The sequence below is a fragment of the Diorhabda carinulata genome, chromosome 6 (genome assembly GCF_026250575.1).
Source record: "Diorhabda carinulata isolate Delta chromosome 6, icDioCari1.1, whole genome shotgun sequence".
Classification (NCBI taxonomy): Eukaryota; Metazoa; Arthropoda; class Insecta; order Coleoptera; family Chrysomelidae; genus Diorhabda; species Diorhabda carinulata.
This window is the reverse complement of record NC_079465.1, coordinates 1,310,430-1,331,175: the sequence shown is the minus strand read 5'-3', so window position 1 is coordinate 1,331,175 and position 20,746 is coordinate 1,310,430. Positions and strand designations below refer to the sequence as shown.

The following is a 20,746-nucleotide window of genomic DNA, read 5'->3' as shown; positions in this document are numbered from 1 at the left end:
GAACGAACTAAAAACGGCGTAACGAAATTTGTTTTCGGTACCTGCGCCGTTCGAGGTAGCCGCTTCGCGTTGTCTCTGTCTCCTGAATTTGTCGTCTCCTTTCAGACAATACAAAAGCTGCTTCCATTTGGGCAGTTTGTTTTCCGTTTGCGTAGTTCTTTCCACGGTCAAGCGAACAGCGGAGGGGGGAAGCGACGAATCTTGCGCCAAAACAAGCGAAGACCTTTTTTCGCAGCGCAAATTCACGTTGTATATCGGGCAAATTAACGAATTTCTTCGTCGGGGTCTTTCGTCTTTATTCGCCGGATCGAGCTCCGTTTCCGTTTTATTCGAAACACCTTCAGATTCTGGACAATCCTCCCAATCGTCTTCGTCTATTGGGATCTCGCCGCTACCTACTTTGGTGAAATAATGTACACCGGCGAATTCTAGGAGTGTTGCTATGCAGTAAAAGAAACTCATTAAGAGAAACCAATCCAAAGCAGTGGCATATCTGCAAACGAACTATCGTCAATTGTTTGTGACGAGTGACAAATGACAGTTAAATTTAATTTCGAATCAAATTTAGTTAATCGGTTATTAGAAACTATCGCGGTCCCCTCGTTACTACGCGAGAAGAAATTTCGAAAAATCAATTTCAATGAGTTTCCTACCCAGTCCGACCCTGCACTTTGTTTACAATATCTAGTGACGTCACTTATCAGATTCCTTGGACAGTGTGAATTAAGTGCAGGGGCGGTCTAAACGAAAAACATTTCAAGATTGAATAATTATTGGCGGGTGAATATTTAATTAATTTGGATTTTGAGTATTTAACAAGATGTTTTAATAGAGAAAATTAGAAAATTATTCAAAATTTTTGGTTATTAAACGGAAAATAAGTCAATTGAAGATTTTTCACGAGTGTAAACGTTATAAATCGCCTACCCAGTCCTACCCTGCACTTTGTTTAAAATATCTAGTGACGCTATCAAGTGACGTCACTTATCAGATCGCCTGGAAAATGTAAATAAAAAATACAGGGTCGGATTGGGTGAGATATCTCATAGAAAATAATTTTTGGATAGTTCATCGATTAATTTGTATTTTGAATTGCTAACCAGATTTTTGAGTTTAAAACATTGAAAAAAATAATCCAAAATCTTTATTTTTACAAAAGAGTTGTGAAAAAAAAATAAAAAAAATAACTTACTCAAAATTTCATGAGTTTATGACTTTGAATGTTGTTGACTTCCAACCAGTTCGACCCTGCACTTTGTTTATAATATCTAGTGACGTCACATATCAGATCTTCTGGATAATTTTTAGAAAAATACAGGGGCGGACTGGGTGAAATATCTCATAGAAAATAATTGTTGGATAATAATTCTTTAATTAGTTCTTAACTTGAGCTAATAACAAGATTTTTGAGACTTAAAATAATCAGAAATCTTCTTTTTTGTCACGAATTTATGAAAAAAATAATAGAGAAAATATCTCACTTGAGATTTCATATATTTTTATGACTAAATGTTATTGACTTCCAACTCAATCCGACCCTGCACTTTGTTTACAATATTTAACAAGGCTGTCAAATGACGTCACTCACCAGATCCTCGGAATAATGTTAATAGAAAATACAGGGGCGGACTGGGTGATATATCTCATAGAAAATAATTGTTGGATAATAATTCTTTAATTAGTTCTTAACTTGAGCTAATAACAAGATTTTTGAGACTTAAAATAATCAGAAATCTTCTTTTTTGTCACGAATTTATGAAAAAAATAATAGAGAAAATATCTCACTTGAGATTTCATATATTTTTATGACTAAATGTTATTGACTTCCAACTCAATCCGACCCTGCACTTTGTTTACAATATTTAACAAGGCTGTCAAATGACGTCACTCACCAGATCCTCGGAATAATGTTAATAGAAAATACAGGGGCGGACTGGGTGATATATCTCATAGAAAATAATTGTTGGATAATAATTCTTTAATTAGTTCTTAACTTGAGCTAATAACAAGATTTTTGAGACTTAAAATAATCAGAAATCTTCTTTTTTGTCACGAATTTATGAAAAAAATAATAGAGAAAATATCTCACTTGAGATTTCATATATTTTTATGACTAAATGTTATTGACTTCCAACTCAATCCGACCCTGCACTTTATTTACAATATTTAACAAGGCTGTCAAATGACGTCACTCACCAGATCCTCGGAATAATGTTAATAGAAAATACAGGGGCGGACTGGGTGATATATCTCATAGAAAATAATTGTTGGATAATAATTCTTTAATTAGTTCTTAACTTGAGCTAATAACAAGATTTTTGAGATTTTAAATAATCAAAAATCTTCTTTTTGTCACGGATTTGTGAAAAAAATAATAGAGGAAATATTTCCCTTGACATTTTATATGTTTTTATGACTAAATGTTATTGGCTTCGAATACAATCCGACCCTGCACTTTGTTTATAATGTTAAGCGTATCTGTCAAGTGACGTCACGTATCAGATCAACTGGATGATGTAAATAAAATGCAGGGGTGGACTGGGTGAGAAAAATCTCAAAAAATAAGTCAATAATTAACTTTTTTCGATACTAGAATCTCGAAAAATCATTCAATTTCAATTAATCACGCAAAAAATTGTATAAAAGTGTGTATTTATCAATATCTTATTAATGATTTTTTTAAAACCCGTAATTTTTTTTAAATCATTGAAATTCGATGATTTTCGATTAAAAAAACGAATGCGATGTGACGTGACGACGATAATATATAAATTGAGGTTACGATTACAAATTACCAACCCCTATTATAAAAACTCTCCCCAATATATTTGTATCGAAATTTTTTTTATCTCCCAAGTATTAAACTCCAAGGAGAAAACGACGTTACCGACCGATGATGCATAGAAAATCTTATCATCTCCTGGCACTGAAGCTCGTCGTCGCTTCCTTTATTGGAAATTAGCTCAGGGGCTAACGTCCAAAAAAGATTACTTATTATTCACAAACCATGAGCTCCGATTTAACGGACCTGCATCGAAAATATTCACGCCCCAATACGCCCCATTCGATATAAAAAATATGAAAGATATTTATCGTAGCGTAAATAAAAAAAAATAGTTAAAACCTGTCAAATAAATAAATATTTTCACGAATCAGTGGATTTATTAGTAAAGTTTGGCAACGCTGTGTAAATTCGATGTTATACGCACCTGACTTTTGGTAGATCGGTTCTCGAATCCAAACTGATGGTAGACATGGTAAGTACGGTGGTTATACCTAGACCCACTCTGTCGCTAGTCGCTTCTCGATGTATCCAAAAAGACACCCACGATAATACAACGATTAAAATACACGGTACGTATACTTGAATTAAAAAATACCCTGTATGACGTTGTAAATTGAAAGAAACTTCTAAAACCGAAAATTCACCTGAAAATTTCGATATATAAAATGATATTGAGTTTGATTTTTGAAATTACCCGTTAAGTCGTGTGACTAACTACACAAGTCTGGTTAGTTAACTTGATAACTCTATTTTTGAGTTATTTAGAGTATCGAGTTACCGCGGTCCACTCGTTTTTTTTTCCAAATCGTAAAACCAATTTCAATAAGTTTCCTACCCAGTCCGATCCTGCACTTTGTTTACAATATCTAGTGACGTCACTTATAAGATTCCTTGGATAATGTAAATAAAGTGCAGGGGCGGACTAAGTGAAAAAACATTTCAAGAATGAATAAATATTGGCGGGTAAATCGTTAACTAATTTGAAATTTGAGTATCCAACAAGATTTTTAAATATAAAAAATCGAAAAATTTTTGGTTTTTGATAAAAAAATATGTCATTTAAAATTTTCACATAGTTTTACGACTATAAATGTTATAAATCGACTACCCAGTCCGATCCTGCACTTTGTTTACAATATCTAGTGACGTCACTTATAAGATTCCTTGAATAATGTGAATAAAGTGCAGGGGCGGACTAAGTGAAAAAACATTTCAAGAATGAATAACTATTGGCGGGTAAGTCGTTAATTAATTTGAAATTTGAGTATCCAACGAGATTTTTGAATAGAAAAAATCGAAAATTTTTTGGTTTTTGATAAAAAAATATGTCATTTAAAATTTTCACATAGTTTTACGACTATAAATGTTATAAATCGACTACCCAGTCCGATCCTGCACTTTGTTTACAATATCTAGTGACGTCACTTGTCAGATCGCCTGAATAATGTAAATAAAAAGTACAGGGTCGGACAGGTTGAGATTTATCGTAGAAAATAATTTTTGGATAATAATTCATTGATTCATTTTTTTATTTCGAATGCTAACGAGTCTAAAACATTGGAAAATAATCGAAAATTTTTGTTTTTAGTAACTAGTTGTGAAAAAAAAAATTAAGAAAATAACTTACTTAAGATTTCATATGAGTTTATGGCGTTGAATGTTATTGACTTCTAATCCAGTCCGACCCTGCACTTTGTTTACAATTTCTAGCAACTCTGTAAAGTGACGTCACTTATCAGATCTCCTGGATAATGTTTGTAAAAATTACAGGGTCGGACTCGGTGAAATATCTCATAGAAAATAATTGTTGGATAATAATTCTTTAATTAGTTCTTAACTTGAGCTAATAACAAGATTTTTGAGACTTAAAATAATCAGAAATCTTCTTTTTTGTCACGAATTTATGGAAAAAATAATAGAGAAATTATCTCACTTGAGATTTCATATGTTTTTATGACTTTTATGACTAAATGTTATTGGCTTCCAATTCAATCCGACCCTGCACTTTGTTTACAATATTTAACAACGCTGTCAAATGACGTCACTTACCAGATCCTCTGAATAATGTTAATAGAAAATACAGGGTCGGACTGGGTGAAATATCTCATAGAAAATAATTGTTGGATAATAATTCTTTAATTAGTTCTTAACTTGAGCTAATAATAAGATTTTTGAGACTAAAAATAATCAAAAATCTTCTTTTTTGTCACGGATTTATGAAAAAAATAATAGAGAAAATATCTCACTTGAGATTTCATATGTTTTTATGACTTTAAATGTTATTGGCTTCCAATTCAAACCGACCCTGCACTTTGTTTACAATGTTTAGCGTCTCTGTCAAGTGACGTCACGTATCAGATTCCCAGGATAACGTAAATAAAATGCAGGGGCGGACTGGGTGCGTCGAAAAATCATTAGATTTTAATAAATTACGAAAAAAATTGTATAAAAGTGTGTATTTTATCAAATTTTTTCATAAACGAATTCTTATTAATGTTTTTTTTTAGGCCAACTTTTTTATAACTAATCGAAATGTCATGAAATTTGACACATAGTCTTTTGAAAGTCGGTACTTCGTAAACGTCATACTAATTTGACAATGACATTGACATCTGTGTGTCAATCACACGACTTATCGAGCGATTTTATAATCGATGAAAATATTCACCTTCTCGTCTGTTTATCGTGATATTTCGATACGGCGAACTGATGAGATCGAATTGAGATAACGTCATACCACGTACGAAATTGACGCTATCTCCGTTTTGCCATAGATAAATCAAATCTTTCGAAGTATAAGCATCTGAAACGATTTGAAACGAAAATTTCGAAACGAAAACGGAAACTTCCGGAGACAATACTCACAACTTCCGAATATTAACGGACACGATTGTCTGTCCATCGGGAAACTTTTCAATTCCATAGGACATTTCGCTTTGATTGTTAGTCTAAAAAAATAAATCAACTTTTCAGACGAAAATAGACTCGAATTGAATTAATTCAAAATATTCGCCGAATGGAAATTTAGACTTGATCTTAGGTCTAAATAAGGCCGCCATCCGCGGGGTCCTTTCCCTTGCAAAGGATTAACCCAAGGAAATAAAAAAAAGGACCTACTGGGTTGTTGATGATAAAGATTTGGAGGGAGAAGTAAAATGGTGTTAATTAATTTGAAATTTGAGTATCCAACGAGATTTTTGAATAGAAAAAATCGAAAATTTTTTGGTTTTTGATAAAAAAATATGTCATTTAAAATTTTCACATAGTTTTAAGACTATAAATGTTATAAATCGACTAACCAGTCCGATCCTGCACTTTGTTTACAATATCTAGTGACGTCACTTATAAGATTCCTTGGATAATGCGAATAAAGTGCAGGGGCGGACTAAGTGAAAAAACATTTCAAGAATGAATAAATATTGGCGGGTAAATCGTTAACTAATTTGAAATTTGAGTATCCAACAAGATTTTTGAATAGAAAAAATCGAAAATTTTTTGGTTTTTGATAAAAAAATATGTCATTTAAAATTTTCACATAGTTTTACGACTATAAATGTTATAAATCGACTACCCAGTCCGATCCTGCACTTTGTTTACAACATCTAGTGACGTCACTTATAAGATTCCTTGGATAATGCGAATAAAGTGCAGGGGCGGACTAAGTGAAAAAACATTTCAAGAATGAATAAATATTGGCGGGTAAATCGTTAACTAATTTGAAATTTGAGTATCCAACAAGATTTTTGAATAGAAAAAATCGAAAATTTTTTGGTTTTTGATAAAAAAATATGTCATTTAAAATTTTCACATAGTTTTAAGACTATAAATGTTATAAATCGACTAACCAGTCCGATCCTGCACTTTGTTTACAATATCTAGTGACGTCACTTCTAAGATTCCTTGGATAATGCGAATAAAGTGCAGGGGCGGACTAAGTGAAAAAACATTTCAAGAATGAATAAATATTGGCGGGTAAATCGTTAACTAATTTGAAATTTGAGTATCCAACAAGATTTTTGAATAGAAAAAAATCGAAAATTTTTTGGTTTTTGATAAAAAAATATGTCATTTAAAATTTTCACATAGTTTTAAGACTATAAATGTTATAAATCGACTACCCAGTCCGATCCTGCACTTTGTTTACAATATCTAGTGACGTCACTTATAAGATTCCTTGGATAATGTGAATAAAGTGCAGGGGCGGACTAAGTGAAAAAACATTTCAAGAATGAATAACTATTGGCGGGTAAGTCGTTAATTAATTTGAAATTTGAGTATCCAACGAGATTTTTGAATAGAAAAAATCGAAAATTTTTTGGTTTTTGATAAAAAAATATGTCATTTAAAATTTTCACATAGTTTTAAGACTATAAATGTTATAAATCGACTACCCAGTCCGATCCTGCACTTTGTTTACAATATCTAGTGACGTCACTTATCAGATTCCTTGGATAATGCGAATAAAGTGCAGGGGCGGACTAAGTGAAAAAACATTTCAAGAATGAATAACTATTGGCGGGTAAGTCGTTAATTAATTTGAAATTTGAGTATCCAACGAGATTTTTGAATAGAAAAAATCGAAAATTTTTTGGTTTTTGATAAAAAAATATGTCATTTAAAATTTTCACATAGTTTTACGACTATAAATGTTATAAATCGACTACCCAGTCCGATCCTGCACTTTGTTTACAATATCTAGTGACGTCACTTCTAAGATTCCTTGGACAATGCGAATAAAGTGCAGGGGCGGACTAAGTGAAAAAACATTTCAAGAATGAATAAATATTGGCGGGTAAATCGTTAATTAATTTGAAATTTGAGTATCCAACAAGATTTTTGAATAGAAAAAATCGAAAATTTTTTGGTTTTTGATAAAAAAATATGTCATTTAAAATTTTCACATAGTTTTACGACTATAAATGTTATAAATCGACTACCCAGTCCGATCCTGCACTTTGTTTACAATATCTAGTGACGTCACTTCTAAGATTCCTTGGACAATGCGAATAAAGTGCAGGGGCGGACTAAGTGAAAAAACATTTCAAGAATGAATAAATATTGGCGGGTAAATCGTTAATTAATTTGAAATTTGAGTATCCAACAAGATTTTTGAATAGAAAAAATCGAAAATTTTTTGGTTTTTGATAAAAAAATATGTCATTTAAAATTTTCACATAGTTTTACGACTATAAATGTTATAAATCGACTACCCAGTCCGATCCTGCACTTTGTTTACAATATCTAGTGACGTCACTTCTAAGATTCCTTGGACAATGCGAATAAAGTGCAGGGGCGGACTAAGTGAAAAAACATTTCAAGAATGAATAAATATTGGCGGGTAAATCGTTAACTAATTTGAAATTTGAGTATCCAACGAGATTTTTGAATAGAAAAAATCGAAAATTTTTTGGTTTTTGATAAAAAAATATGTCATTTAAAATTTTCACATAGTTTTACGACTATAAATGTTATAAATCGACTACCCAGTCCGATCCTGCACTTTGTTTACAACATCTAGTGACGTCACTTATCAGATTCCTTGGATAATGCGAATAAAGTGCAGGGGCGGACTAAGTGAAAAAACATTTCAAGAATGAATAAATATTGGCGGGTAAATCGTTAACTAATTTGAAATTTGAGTATCCAACAAGATTTTTGAATAGAAAAAATCGAAAATTTTTTGGTTTTTGATAAAAAAATATGTCATTTAAAATTTTCACATAGTTTTAAGACTATAAATGTTATAAATCGACTACCCAGTCCGATCCTGCACTTTGTTTACAATATCTAGTGACGTCACTTATAAGATTCCTTGGATAATGCGAATAAAGTGCAGGGGCGGACTAAGTGAAAAAACATTTCAAGAATGAATAAATATTGGCGGGTAAATCGTTAACTAATTTGAAATTTGAGTATCCAACAAGATTTTTGAATAGAAAAAATCGAAAATTTTTTGGTTTTTGATAAAAAAATATGTCATTTAAAATTTTCACATAGTTTTACGACTATAAATGTTATAAATCGACTACCCAGTCCGATCCTGCACTTTGTTTACAACATCTAGTGACGTCACTTATAAGATTCCTTGGATAATGCGAATAAAGTGCAGGGGCGGACTAAGTGAAAAAACATTTCAAGAATGAATAACTATTTGAGGGTAAGTCGTTAATTAATTTGAAATTTGATTATCCAACAGAAAGAGAAGTAAAATGGTGACCCCAAACCCGCCATATTGAACAGCGCAACCAAAAACTTCCATTTCCAGTTATTTTTTTGGCGTAAAATTGGTTAGAATTAATTTTTAAGATCTTTTAGACAATTTGAATTGTTAATTCGAACCGTCTATAGAACGAATCGAATCTAATATCATAAACGATTTATTTCCGCAACGCCCTGTATAAAAAACGCAAGAAACGACATTTACCTCATGGAATAGAGGATGTCCCCGTCCTGACTTATCCTCAGGAGTTTATTGGGAACGGTTATTGTATGTACATAGGAATTTTTGCCGTTGTAAAAATATGTGTCCGGTCGCCAAATTCTCTCCAACATTTTTATCGAAAGAGAAAGAGATTTTATCGGTCCCAAAAACGATAATCTCTCATCTCTCCAATATTGACGGAAATAACAATTCATGGAGTATTCCTGAAATACCAAAAAAAGGGGAAACGTTCGATTTGGATGAACGGACTATAATTTTTGACGAAAAATCGCCTAAAACAATACTTACCATGTCTAATTCCGATATCGGCCCCATGCTTCTTATCAATATATTCGTTTGAACAACAGTGGGGCCATCTAAACAAAATTAATTAAATTATAAGACATTATTACACGTCAATTGTCTAATTGACTTATTTCTAGTAAAATTATTCGAAAAAAGTAAAATTTTTAACCACCCGTATATTTTCGTAGTGGGATTGTGGCTAAATTAAACACCGAAGTGTACCAACTATAATATATTTCCGAACTTTCCATTACTTAAATATCCATCGACTAAATATTGATTTTTGTTTGTTTTTTTGGGATTTTTTTTCGGTTAGTTTAAAGATTAAGTTAAATTTTTATAGTTTAGATTGTTGTGGATGATGAAAATAAAAAATTAACTAATTAATTTAAGTATTTTTTATTATCAATTTCAATTCCAAACGATAAACACTTAAATAATCGAAAGCTAGGAAATATATACGAATTAGTACAGTTCGATGGTTAATTTTGCCACAATCCCACAACGAAAACTCTCATAATCTAGCGCATTTGAAGCATTTCGAATTTCGTGAACGCGTTTCGTTTTTTTTTTGATATTTTTGATATTTGGACTAGTGGCTGGGGTTTTGGACCTTCTAAGACATCACCGGCGCGGTTTAAACCCCACAACCTTCAAGACGAAGTCGAAGGGTTCGAGTCGAAGCGCCCGATCGGCTTGGAAAAGGACATCGGACTTTGGTGTCCTGTTTTATATAAAATGAAATCTTCCTTATATTCGATTCCGATTATTTTCGTGTGTATCGGAAAATTTTGAGGAAATTTGAGATCCACGTATCCGGTTTTAGTTGGGTTAGTTGATGATATCACGAACGTTTCGTTTTGCTTCCAAACGAACAGAACCGGACTCATTATTTGGAATAAATAAGTTTTTCGAATTTTCTATGAAATTTTTGACGTTTAGGCGTTTAGTTTTCTTGTTATCTCTTGGAAAATCGTCCGGGAGGTTTTTTTGATGTTGGTTTTTCATTCTTTAAACATTTAGTACATCGATTTTCCATAATTATTTCAATATCTGCGTAAATCGTACTGTATCACGAATTTTCGCATTTTCTCTTGTAATTTTTGTTATTTTTTGACTTTTTAGGCTTATTTCTTTAATATTTTTCGAAATTTTCATCTCTGCTGCCCTTCCGTTTTTGTTGAGTTCACTCAATGTAATTAAATCTTTCGTACTTAATTATGGGGGGACATATAATTGTTATATGAATGATGTCAGCTATTTGAACTGTTTCAAACGCTTTTTTGTCATCGACAAAACAAAGGAACAGTGTGAAAATTGTTTTTTGTACTCTATAAGTATAGTAGAATTAACAAAATGATGATTTTAAGTTAAAATATAAAGGAAATGTAATTAAAAAAGTAGGTATCATTAAATTTTGAAAATTCGGTATAATAATCACGTGAACTTAACTAATATACAGTACGTGACTGACTTTTTTGTTATTTCGGTTTCTAATGGTCTTATTTTTTACAAAAAAACGATTTTTGAAAGTCTATTGGTTCATAATTTAAAGCGAAAGTTAAAATTGAAAAATTTAGAAAAAAATGTTTCTAACCTTAAGCCTATCCTGTAAATAAACTCGACCGAGTCATTTGATATTTGATTATTGTTTGATATAAAAAAAATCATGTTTAAACGAATGTTACGGATCGAAATTTCAAAAATAAAACATCGAAATTTCTAAGTTCAAATAAAAAAAAATTAGTATACAAAAAAATTCGAAAATCAAAGTTTTTTAAAAAAAATTAATTATGAAATATAATAATCGTTTTTTATATAATTTTCTAATTTAAAAAATTTTCATTATATTATACGAGGGGCACTCGAAAAACTGTATTATTAGGAAATTATCGAATCATATAATTAAACTATAAAAATCGTGAAACCGGTCCTGTTTTAACATAAAATAGTATCAAAAATTTTGGTGAATGCGACGTTTAATCGTTTTTTGTACCATGTTTTTGCATAAACAATTTCTACAAAAGCCTTTTGGTTTGTTTACTGCAAATTAGAAATTTCAAGAAAATCGCAGATTCTGGAAAATGATGTGTGTATATAAACGAGTCTCTAGCATCAGAAACGTTAGTAAAAGTATTCATATTATATTAAATACACCGGAATAATGATAATTACACCGAACTATATATTTAAATAAATTAGTGTAATAAAATTTAGTGAATAGTGTAGTGTAGTCATATTTTTGACGATTTTAACAAAAATCACGACACATTACGATATTTGACACGTTTTTATTATTAAATTCAAGATAATACATCTTAATATTATCTTTTCGGTTGCAGAAACTCCAAAGGAATGAATTAAATGAAAATTCAAGACTTAATTTAATTTGCTCGTGGAAAAAATTTAGCGCTATGCATTTTAAAAGTAAATGAAGATTAATTCAACTTCTGCTAATATACGAGAAGGTTTTTATTTCGTTTTTCGAGTTTTTTATCAGAGGATTCCGAGCCAAACGGCAAGTTTGTATGTTTGATTCGAAATTACTGCAAAAACCTAAACTACGAATGAAAAAATGAAATGCATCGAAACAAAGACAACAAAAACGCGGAAAAAGACGACGACGATCGAAAACAAATAACAAAATAGACGAAAAAGTTAAAGAATGGATTGATGAAGGAAATTACTGAAAGAGGAACCGAAAAAAAAGTAATTCCAAAGGATACGAATAAGAAAGGATCAGGAAAAGATGATAATTGATAAAAGACCAATTAGAGAATCGTATGGGGAGGATGAGGAGATTCGGGAGCTTCAATGGGATCCGGGAGGTACAAGTCCAACGGGAAAGGACGAAATGGTTGATAAAAAATATTAAGGATGCGATTTAATGGTGACCAAAGGATACGGAAAGCTCGATGCGGTCTACTTACTTCTGCCGTGAGTTGGTAATTGACTGCTTTCGTAATTTTCCAACAAATTCTCCAATACCAAAGATATATTTTTGCTGACGACATCGACGGATCTATTAGATCGATTCACCCTCGTAGAAGTATTGAATACGTCGTTATCCTTACCAGGATTGAAATTAATAATGACGTTTCGTAAAGATACGTTTTGATTGAGAACGTTCCGTTCCAGAGGTAAACCGTTACGGAGGAACAACGATTCCAAACCGGAAATCAACAATCTGAAAAATATTAAGTTTCATTTCACTGATAGTAATTCGAAAATAACGAATTTTCACGTCTACGCAAGACAAAGCTTTGGTTCTGTCAAATTTGACAATTGACATTATAAATTCCGACGTTTTCGGAACGTACCCATACGAGGGCTGTTCGATTTGTGTACGGCTACGTCTTGGTTGAAAAATGGAATGAACCGTTCGGCTATTGGACGAATTTCGACGAATATAACTCGTATTGAACATAATTATGTATATAAAAACTTAATTTTAATAATTTGAATTCTTCGTATCGGGTTTCGTCGAATGAATCTAAGTCACGTTCCAATACTCAAAATCTGATTTATTCAAGTATCGTTTGGTAAAAGAAAATGCAAATTTGATCTTTGGTTTCCGAATTAATAAAATTTGAATCGAATTTACTAGTTATTTCATACCGAGGGTGTTTTTTTTTCAACGTATATATAGTTTTTGTAGATGGTTTGTCGATGGGGTTGAAAACCCCGTAGGAAAGATACAATTATACCATTGTGGGTTAAATCTAATGGAAAATTTATTAGCAAAAATAATTTTATTACTTACAAAATAAATCTGCTTAATAATATCGTCGAAAATTAGGAATTTTATTAATTTGTTATTTAAATAAAACCTTAAGCCTATCCTGTAAATAAACTCGACTGAATCACTTGATTTTTGATTATCTTTCGATATAAAAAAAATTATGTTTAAACGAATGTTACGGATCGAAATTTCAAAAATAAAACATCGAAATTTCTAAGTTCAAATAAAAAAAAAATTTAGTATACAAGAAAATTCGAAAATCAAAATTTTTCTTAAAAAATTAATTATGAAATATAAGAATCGTTTTTCAAATATTATTTTAGTTTCTTATTTTTCACAAAAAAACGATTTTTGAAAGTTTATTGGTTCGTAATTTGAAGCGAAAGTTAAAATTGAAAAATTTAGAAAAAAATGTTTCTAACCTTAAGCCTATCCTGTAAATAAACTCGACCGAGTCATTTGATATTTGATTATTGTTTGATATAAAAAAAATCATGTTTAAACGAATGTTACGGATCGAAATTTCAAAAATAAAACATCGAAATTTCTAAATTCAAATAAAAAAAAATTAGTATACAAAAAAATTCAAAAATCAAAGTTTTTTAAAAAAAATTAATTATGAAATATAAGAATCGTTTTTTAAATGTTATTTTAGTTTCTTATTTTTCACAAAAAAACGATTTTTGAAAGTTTATTGGTTCATAATTTGAAGCGAAAGTTAAAATTGAAAAATTTAGAAAAAAATGTTTCTAACCTTAAGCCTATCCTGTAAATAAACTCGACCGAGTCATTTGATATTTGATTATCGTTCGATATAAAAAAAATTATGTTTAAACGAATGTTACGGATCGAAATTTCAAAAATAAAACATCGAAATTTCTAAATTCAAATAAAAAAAAATTAGTATACAAAAAAATTCAAAAATCAAAGTTTTTTAAAAAAAATTAATTATGAAATATAAGAATCGTTTTTTAAATGTTATTTTAGTTTCTTATTTTTCACAAAAAAACGATTTTTGAAAGTTTATTGGTTCATAATTTGAAGCGAAAGTTAAAATTGAAAAATTTAGAAAAAAATGTTTCTAACCTTAAGCCTATCCTGTAAATAAACTCGACCGAGTCATTTGATATTTGATTATCGTTCGATATAAAAAAAATTATGTTTAAACGAATGTTACGGATCGAAATTTCAAAAATAAAACATCGAAATTTCTAAATTCAAATAAAAAAAAAAATTAGTATACAAAAAAATTCGAAAATGAAAATTTTTCTTGTAAAATTAATTATGAAAAAAAATAATCGTTCTTTACATAATTTTCTAATTTAAAAAAATTCCATTATATTATACGAGGGGCACTCGAAAAAGTGAATTATTAGGAAGTTATCGAATCAAATATTTAAGCTGCTATAAAAATCATGAAACCGGTCCTGTTTTAATATAAAATTGTATCAAAAATTTTGGTGAATGCGACGTTTAATCGTTTTTTGTACCATGTTTTTGCATAAACAATTTCTACAAAAGCTTTTTGGTTTGTTTACTGCAAATTAGAAATTTCAAGAAAATCGCAGATTCTGGAAAATGATTATAGTGTATATAAACGAGTCTCTAGTATCAGAAACGTTAGTAAAAGTATTCATATTATATTAAATACACCGGAATAATGATAATTACACCGAACTATATATTTAAATAAATTAGTGTAATAAAATTTAGTGAATAGTGTAGTGTAGTCATATTTTTGACGATTTTAACAAAAATCACGACACATTACGATATTTGACACGTTTTTATTATTAAATTCAAGATAATACATCTTAATATTATCTTTTCCTGTACATAATTTGACTGTCGTTGCTTTAAAACATTGCGACAAGGCTGAATATAGTTTCAAGGACTTGAATCGTTAAACTTGAACGCCGTCGATGTCCTTTAAAAGACTAAAAGAAGGGATAGTAACAATATAAAAGCAAAATCAGCGTTTTTGCCCCTTCTCTATTTATTGGTTCGGAAAAAATTGTAAGAATCTAATTAATCGGTGTTGTGAACGTTAACACGATAAACTTAAAATAGTTTTAAACTAAAATAATGTAAAAATTAAATTTAAAATTGATTTATGAGTAGTTTTTTTACTAAATAACCAATATTTTAGATTGAAAATCGTATATAAAGGAAGCTAGGTAGGTGCCACGATTGCTTAATGCTGTTAAAAAGCTCGCTTTTTGTTTATCTTGAACATATTTCAAGTTTTTACCGTCAATATGGCAACAACGATGTTAATATGTCAAATCTGACATTGACATCTTAAATTTTGACATTTTCATTAGTAAACGTACTCAGAAAGTGTTGTTAACATTTCAGTTGTTTACAGAAACATTCATTTTAGTTAATAAATCGACGTAAACTATAGTTTCTTACTAAATAACCAACATTTTAGATGGAAAATCACATATAAAGGAAGCTAGGTAGGTGCCACGATTGTTTAATGCTGTTAAAAAGCTCGCTTTTTGTTTATCTTGAACATATTTCAAGTTTTTTCCGTCAATATGGCAACAACGATGTAAATATGTCATAACTGACATTGACATCTTAAATTTTGACATTTTCATTAGTAAACGTACTCAGAAAGTGTTGTTAACATTTCAGTTGTTTACAGAAACATTCATTTTAGTTAATAAATCGACGTAAAACATAGTTTTTTACTAAATAACCAACATTTTAGATGGAAAATCACATATAAAGGAAACTAGGTAGGTGCCACGATTGCTTAATGCTGTTAAAAAGCTCGCTATTGTTTATATCTTGAGCATTTTCCAAGTTTTTACCGTCAATATGGCAACAACTATGTTAATATGTCAAATCTGACATTGACATCTTAAATTTTGACATTTTCATTAGTAAACGTACTCAGAAAGTGTTGTTAACATTTCAGTTGTTTACAGAAACATTCATTTTAGTTAATAAATCGACGTAAAACATAGTTTTCTTACTAAATAACCAACATTTTAGATGGAAAATCACATATAAAGGAAGCTAGGTAGGTGCCACGATTGTTTAATGCTGTTAAAAAGCTCGCTTTTTGTTTATCTTGAACATATTTCAAGTTTTTACCGTCAATATGGCAACAACGATGTAAATATGTTATAACTGACATTGACATCTTAAATTTTGACATTTTCATTAGTAAACGTACTCAGAAAGTGTTGTTAACCTTTCAGTAGTTTACAGAAACATTCATTTTACTTAATAAATCGACGTAAAACATAGTTTTTTACTAAATAACCAACATTTTAGATGGAAAATCACATATAAAGGAAGCTAGGTAGGTGCCACGATTGTTTAATGCTGTTAAAAAGCTCGCTTTTTGTTTATCTTGAACATATTTCAAGTTTTTACCGTCAATATGGCAACAACGATGTTAATATGTCAAATCTGACATTGACATCTTAAATTTTGACATTTTCATTAGTAAACGTACTCAGAAAGTGTTGTTAACATTTCAGTTGTTTACAGAAACATTCATTTTAGTTAATAAATCGACGTAAACTATAGTTTCTTACTAAATAACCAACATTTTAGATGGAAAATCACATATAAAGGAAGCTAGGTAGGTGCCACGATTGTTTAATGCTGTTAAAAAGCTCGCTTTTTGTTTATCTTGAACATATTTCAAGTTTTTACCGTCAATATGGCAACAACGATGTTAATATGTCAAATCTGACATTGACATCTTAAATTTTGACATTTTCATTAGTAAACGTACTCAGAAAGTGTTGTTAACATTTCAGTTGTTTACAGAAACATTCATTTTAGTTAATAAATCGACGTAAAACATAGTTTTTTACTAAATAACCAACATTTTAGATGGAAAATCACATATAAAGGAAGCTAGGTAGGTGCCACGATTGCTTAATGCTGTTAAAAAGCTCGCTTTTTGTTTATCTTGAACATATTTCAAGTTTTTTCCGTCAATATGGCAACAACGATGTAAATATGTCATAACTGACATTGACATCTTAAATTTTGACATTTTCATTAGTAAACGTACTCAGAAAGTGTTGATAACATTTCAGTTGTTTACAGAAACATTCATTTTAGTTAATAAATCGACGTAAACTATAGTTTCTTACTAAATAACCAACATTTTAGATGGAAAATCACATATAAAGGAAACTAGGTAGGTGCCACGATTGCTTAATGCTGTTAAAAAGCTCGCTATTGTTTATATCTTGAGCATTTTCCAGGTTTTTACCGTCAATATGGCAACAACGATGTTAATATGTCAAATCTGACATTGACATCTTAAATTTTGACATTTTCATTAGTAAACGTACTCAGAAAGTGTTGTTAACCTTTCAGTTGTTTACAGAAACATTCATTTTAGTTAATAAATCGACATAAAACATAGTTTTCTTACTAAATAACCAACATTTTAGATGGAAAATCACATATAAAGGAAGCTAGGTAGGTGCCACGATTGTTTAATGCTGTTAAAAAGCTCGCTTTTTGTTTATCTTGAACATATTTCAAGTTTTTACCGTCAATATGGCAACAACGATGTTAATATGTCAAATCTGACATTGACATCTTAAATTTTGACATTTTCATTAGTAAACGTACTCAGAAAGTGTTGTTAACCTTTCAGTTGTTTACAGAAACATTCATTTTAGTTAATAAATCGACATAAAACATAGTTTTCTTACTAAATAACCAACATTTTAGATGGAAAATCACATATAAAGGAAGCTAGGTAGGTGCCACGATTGTTTAATGCTGTTAAAAAGCTCGCTTTTTGTTTATCTTGAACATATTTCAAGTTTTTACCGTCAATATGGCAACAACGATGTTAATATGTCAAATCTGACATTGACATCTTAAATTTTGACATTTTCATTAGTAAACGTACTCAGAAAGTGTTGTTAACATTTCAGTTGTTTACAGAAACATTCATTTTAGTTAATAAATCGACGTAAACTATAGTTTCTTACTAAATAACCAACATTTTAGATGGAAAATCACATATAAAGGAAGCTAGGTAGGTGCCACGATTGTTTAATGCTGTTAAAAAGCTCGCTTTTTGTTTATCTTGAACATATTTCAAGTTTTTTCCGTCAATATGGCAACAACGATGTAAATATGTCATAACTGACATTGACATCTTAAATTTTGACATTTTCATTAGTAAACGTACTCAGAAAGTGTTGTTAACCTTTCAGTAGTTTACAGAAACATTCATTTTAGTTAATAAATCGACGTAAAACATAGTTTTTTACTAAATAACCAACATTTTAGATGGAAAATCACATATAAAGGAAGCTAGGTAGGTGCCACGATTGCTTAATGCTGTTAAAAAGCTCGCTTTTTGTTTATCTTGAACATATTTCAAGTTTTTTCCGTCAATATGGCAACAACGATGTAAATATGTCATAACTGACATTGACATCTTAAATTTTGACATTTTCATTAGTAAACGTACTCAGAAAGTGTTGTTAACCTTTCAGTAGTTTACAGAAACATTCATTTTAGTTAATAAATCGACGTAAAACATAGTTTTTTACTAAATAACCAACATTTTAGATGGAAAATCACATATAAAGGAAACTAGGTAGGTGCCACGATTGCTTAATGCTGTTAAAAAGCTCGCTATTGTTTATATCTTGAGCATTTTCCAGGTTTTTACCGTCAATATGGCAACAACGATGTTAATATGTCAAATCTGACATTGACATCTTAAATTTTGACATTTTCATTAGTAAACATACTCAGAAAGTGTTGTTTACAGAAACATTCATTTTAGTTAATAAATCGACGTAAAACATAGTTTTTTACTAAATAACCAACATTTTAGATGGAAAATCACATATAAAGGAAACTAGGTAGGTGCCACGATTGCTTAATGCTGTTAAAAAGCTCGCTATTGTTTATATCTTGAGCATTTTCCAAGTTTTTACCGTCAATATGGCAACAACGATGTTAATATGTCAAATCTGACATTGACATCTTAAATTTTGACATTTTCATTAGTAAACGTACTCAGAAAGTGTTGTTAACCTTTCAGTTGTGTACAGAAACATTCATTTTAGTTAATAAATCGACGTAAAACATAGTTTTTTACTAAATAACCAACATTTTAGATGGAAAATCACATATAAAGGAAACTAGGTAGGTGCCACGATTGTTTAATGCTGTTAAAAAGCTCGCTATTGTTTATATCTTGAGCATTTTCCAAGTTTTTACCGTCAATATGGCAACAACGATGTTAATATGTCAAATCTGACATTGACATCTTAAATTTTGACATTTAGGGAATTTTAATAATTAGAAACTGGATACCACCGATGATTATCGTTGATGGTATCCATGGGATTGTGGTTATCGACTATCAGTAGCTTTTTTTCCGTAATATCTACAAAAAATTTGATTTTTTGTCTTTCGTCGAATGATTTAACTACTCTTCCGAAATAAGATGACGTAATTATTCGATTAGAAATGTGAAAGATGCTCAATTAAGTGGGCAATGATAATCATGCTAATTTCCGCAAATCTCTTTCGAATTTAATTCATCGAATTTCGGGAAGCGATTCTTGTACTGGAAACCACGTTGGGATTAATTAACTGGTTCGAATTCTCTAGTCAAACCCTTCCTTTTATACCCTTGTGTGAACGGTATTTATTTCCCTTCAATTATTTTCTTGTCAGTACGAGGGTGTCGTTCGCTTGAAGTGATTCCTTTGGGCAATTTATCGATCTTAAAAACATAAGATTCCTCGATTTACACTGATGATAAATCGCCATTAAAAAATAATGTAATGACATTTGACATTTAACTGTTATTGACATCCAGATGACGCTGTCATTCGTCAAATGCATATGACGTTCATTGACATCCAGATGACGCTGTCATTTGTCAAATTCATATGACGTTTATTGACATCCAGATGACGCTGTCATTCGTCAAATTCATATGACGTTCACGAAGTACCAACTTTCAAAAAACTATGTGTCAAAAAGTCAAACTTTTTTCGAAATGGACGCCTAATGACATCAAAGGGTTCAAGTCAAAGCACCAAAAGGTATTTTGAGCCGAAAAACAATTTTCTTGGGCCTTTTTGAGCGAAACGAATCAGATTTTTGAATCACTACATTCCCGAAACGAAAAACCTGATCCGGGAAAGGTGAAAACGTCGTACAAGAAACGATGATTGTATATAAGTAACTGATAAACTGATTTATAAGGTGGAGATGTGTCGAAAGACAGGAATAGGAATAAAAAAAATTGTGTAGGTGAATTTTTTCTGGGAAAAACGTCACAACGATAAAAATTCCAAAAAAAACTTACCCCTTTTCGAAAAATACGGCGAAAAAAACGACGCAGTACATATTTCGAGTTTTGCAAATTACGAAACTATGCGGAAATTCGAAGTTTCGGTTGTGTCAAGAGGGCTTTTGATATAACAAATTGCGCGCGCTTAAAACACAGTCGAAACGAAAAATT

At 30.5% G+C, this 20,746-nt stretch overlaps 1 protein-coding gene across 3 annotated transcripts in view; it reads right to left on the bottom strand.

Moving 5' to 3' along the window:
• Positions 1 to 20,746, bottom strand: part of LOC130895854 (gamma-aminobutyric acid receptor alpha-like) — a 60,545-nt gene that overhangs the window by 4,079 nt on the left and 35,720 nt on the right. For all 3 annotated transcript variants that reach the window (XM_057803418.1, XM_057803417.1, XM_057803419.1), the window contains exons 2-8: positions 12,443 to 12,699; positions 9,516 to 9,583; positions 9,210 to 9,430; positions 5,651 to 5,733; positions 5,454 to 5,588; positions 3,210 to 3,429; positions 42 to 493 (exon numbers count right to left, since the gene is read on the bottom strand). In XM_057803418.1, the coding sequence (XP_057659401.1) occupies positions 42 to 493; positions 3,210 to 3,429; positions 5,454 to 5,588; positions 5,651 to 5,733; positions 9,210 to 9,430; positions 9,516 to 9,583; positions 12,443 to 12,699 (1,436 nt within the window). The remainder of the gene's footprint in view (positions 1 to 41; positions 494 to 3,209; positions 3,430 to 5,453; positions 5,589 to 5,650; positions 5,734 to 9,209; positions 9,431 to 9,515; positions 9,584 to 12,442; positions 12,700 to 20,746) is intronic.